This window comes from Phytophthora parasitica (genome assembly GCF_000247585.1).
Source record: "Phytophthora parasitica INRA-310 unplaced genomic scaffold supercont2.114, whole genome shotgun sequence".
Taxonomy (NCBI): domain Eukaryota; phylum Oomycota; class Peronosporomycetes; order Peronosporales; family Peronosporaceae; genus Phytophthora; species Phytophthora nicotianae.
Window position 1 is genome coordinate 29,989 of NW_008649100.1, and position 1,738 is coordinate 31,726.

At 50.1% G+C, this 1,738-nt stretch overlaps 1 protein-coding gene across 1 annotated transcript; it reads right to left on the minus strand.

Moving 5' to 3' along the window:
• Positions 1-751: 751 nt before the first annotated feature.
• On the minus strand, positions 752-1,612 carry PPTG_19362 (hypothetical protein; the record flags this gene model as incomplete). Its single annotated transcript, XM_008917762.1, has 2 exons — positions 752-1,016; positions 1,101-1,612. 2 exons carry the CDS (start codon positions 1,610-1,612, stop codon positions 752-754), a joined length of 777 nt encoding a protein of 258 aa, XP_008916010.1.
• Between the last annotated feature and the right edge of the window lie 126 nt (positions 1,613-1,738).

Here is a 1,738-nt window from a genome sequence, read left to right on the forward strand (position 1 = left end):
TTGCAGCTAGGGCACTTTACCATTACAATAACGACTCATTAGTGAAGCCAATTCCTGTCGCGTACAGATTCATCATTGATTTTGACACTTGTGCAGAAGTATTCAATGATATGTCTTTGGAGGAACTTGGTTCGGCAGGGTATCCTTAAGCTACATGCGTCGCACTCAAATATCCGTTAGATATTGTGGTGCATGCTCATGGAGAGCACGATTGAATTGCACAGAAAGACTGAGTCACTTCAATATATTGATATTGGCCCCCTAATTGTTATTGCAGCTCGCTGTATTGCCGTCATTACTACTGGGTCCGTGCTGCCGCCGTACAATAGATCATTGTATTGTCCGACCACTGGCAGCAGCAAACAACGTTACGCGATGTGTCGCGATGGACATATGAAGTACCTCAACGGTGATACCTGTTTGAATAAATACAATATGCTAATTCGTGGAGGTCATAGATTATGACGTTTCATGGGCAACCGAATTGCTGTGGGTCAGACCCGCAAACCTCGCCACCAGCTGTCCTTTTGCTACTAAAACGGGGGTATAAGGGTGTAGCCCCATGCTTTTAATCGCGGCCAGGTATACCGGTTTTTCTGTATAATACATGCAACAGGTTCCGCCGCAAGACCAGATTCGACAGCAAGCGATAGGTAACGACATCAAGTCGCGCATTGTATGTTACAAGGCTTCTATCGAAAAAAAAACAACATAAAAATCAAATAGAAGGCCAATTTCATCGTATACCTCGCTACTCGACGTCAACAAGAGTTGATGCATTCCACAAGTCGCGGTTGACTCGCAGAAATGCCAGAATTTCGAAGTTGGCAGGCAACAAACACGCACACTGGGGCGTCAAAATCAGCTTGCATTGCGAGAAGAGGCGCTCAACCGTATTCGAGGTTGGAGGCACCATCTTCGCAAGCTCGCTGTAGCTCACCGATTGTGCCACAGCGTTGCGCTTCTTCTTGCTCCCTCGGAGAATTTCGACCGCGTAGCTGTCCTCTTTTCTTTCGCTTGCTACCGCACGTATCCACCCCCACCTCGAAGCGGTGCAACGCGCGAGCCTCCGATGCAGTTAGGCTTCCACCGTTGATCACCTTGACCAAAGCGCCTTCAAACGTTGGTGACTGGCCATGACCAGGTAGTCGTCGATCAATGGGTCGAACAGGACACGAACATCCGCCATGGCCGTCCTGTCATCTTGGAGCACCTTGCATACACTGTCCAGCTTCTTGAGGTGCTCCGGGAGCCCGACAACTTTCTTGTGCGTGGCACCCGTGGGGATAAACTCCTCAACAGCTTCAACCTGCCTAATAGCATCACGGATTCGCTTGTAGCGATGGATCATCTCAAAGGTCGAGGACCAGCGAATGGTATTCCGTTTGATGGGTTTCAGCTCAGTGTGCTTCGCTAGCTCCGCCGCGTTATTGCAGTGACGAAGCTGCACCATGAGGTCGTTGACCGCTGCCAATTCGGCTTCATACGGAGCCAGAGACCGGTTTACCGCCAAGTTATACCGGTGGCTCGCGCACCTGACGAGTGGCAGATCGAGCAACGTGGCGATCCTTTTGTTGATGCTGCAGTTGTCAGCAACCAGGAACGCGACCATCGAAATGGTCTTGTTGTACCGAGATAGGACGCACTTGAACATCTCGATGTTGCAGCGGGGCTGCCGTAGCTTAGCGTCAGAGGAAGACGGTTAACTCAAAGAGTAAAGGGGTTAACTCAGCACCCT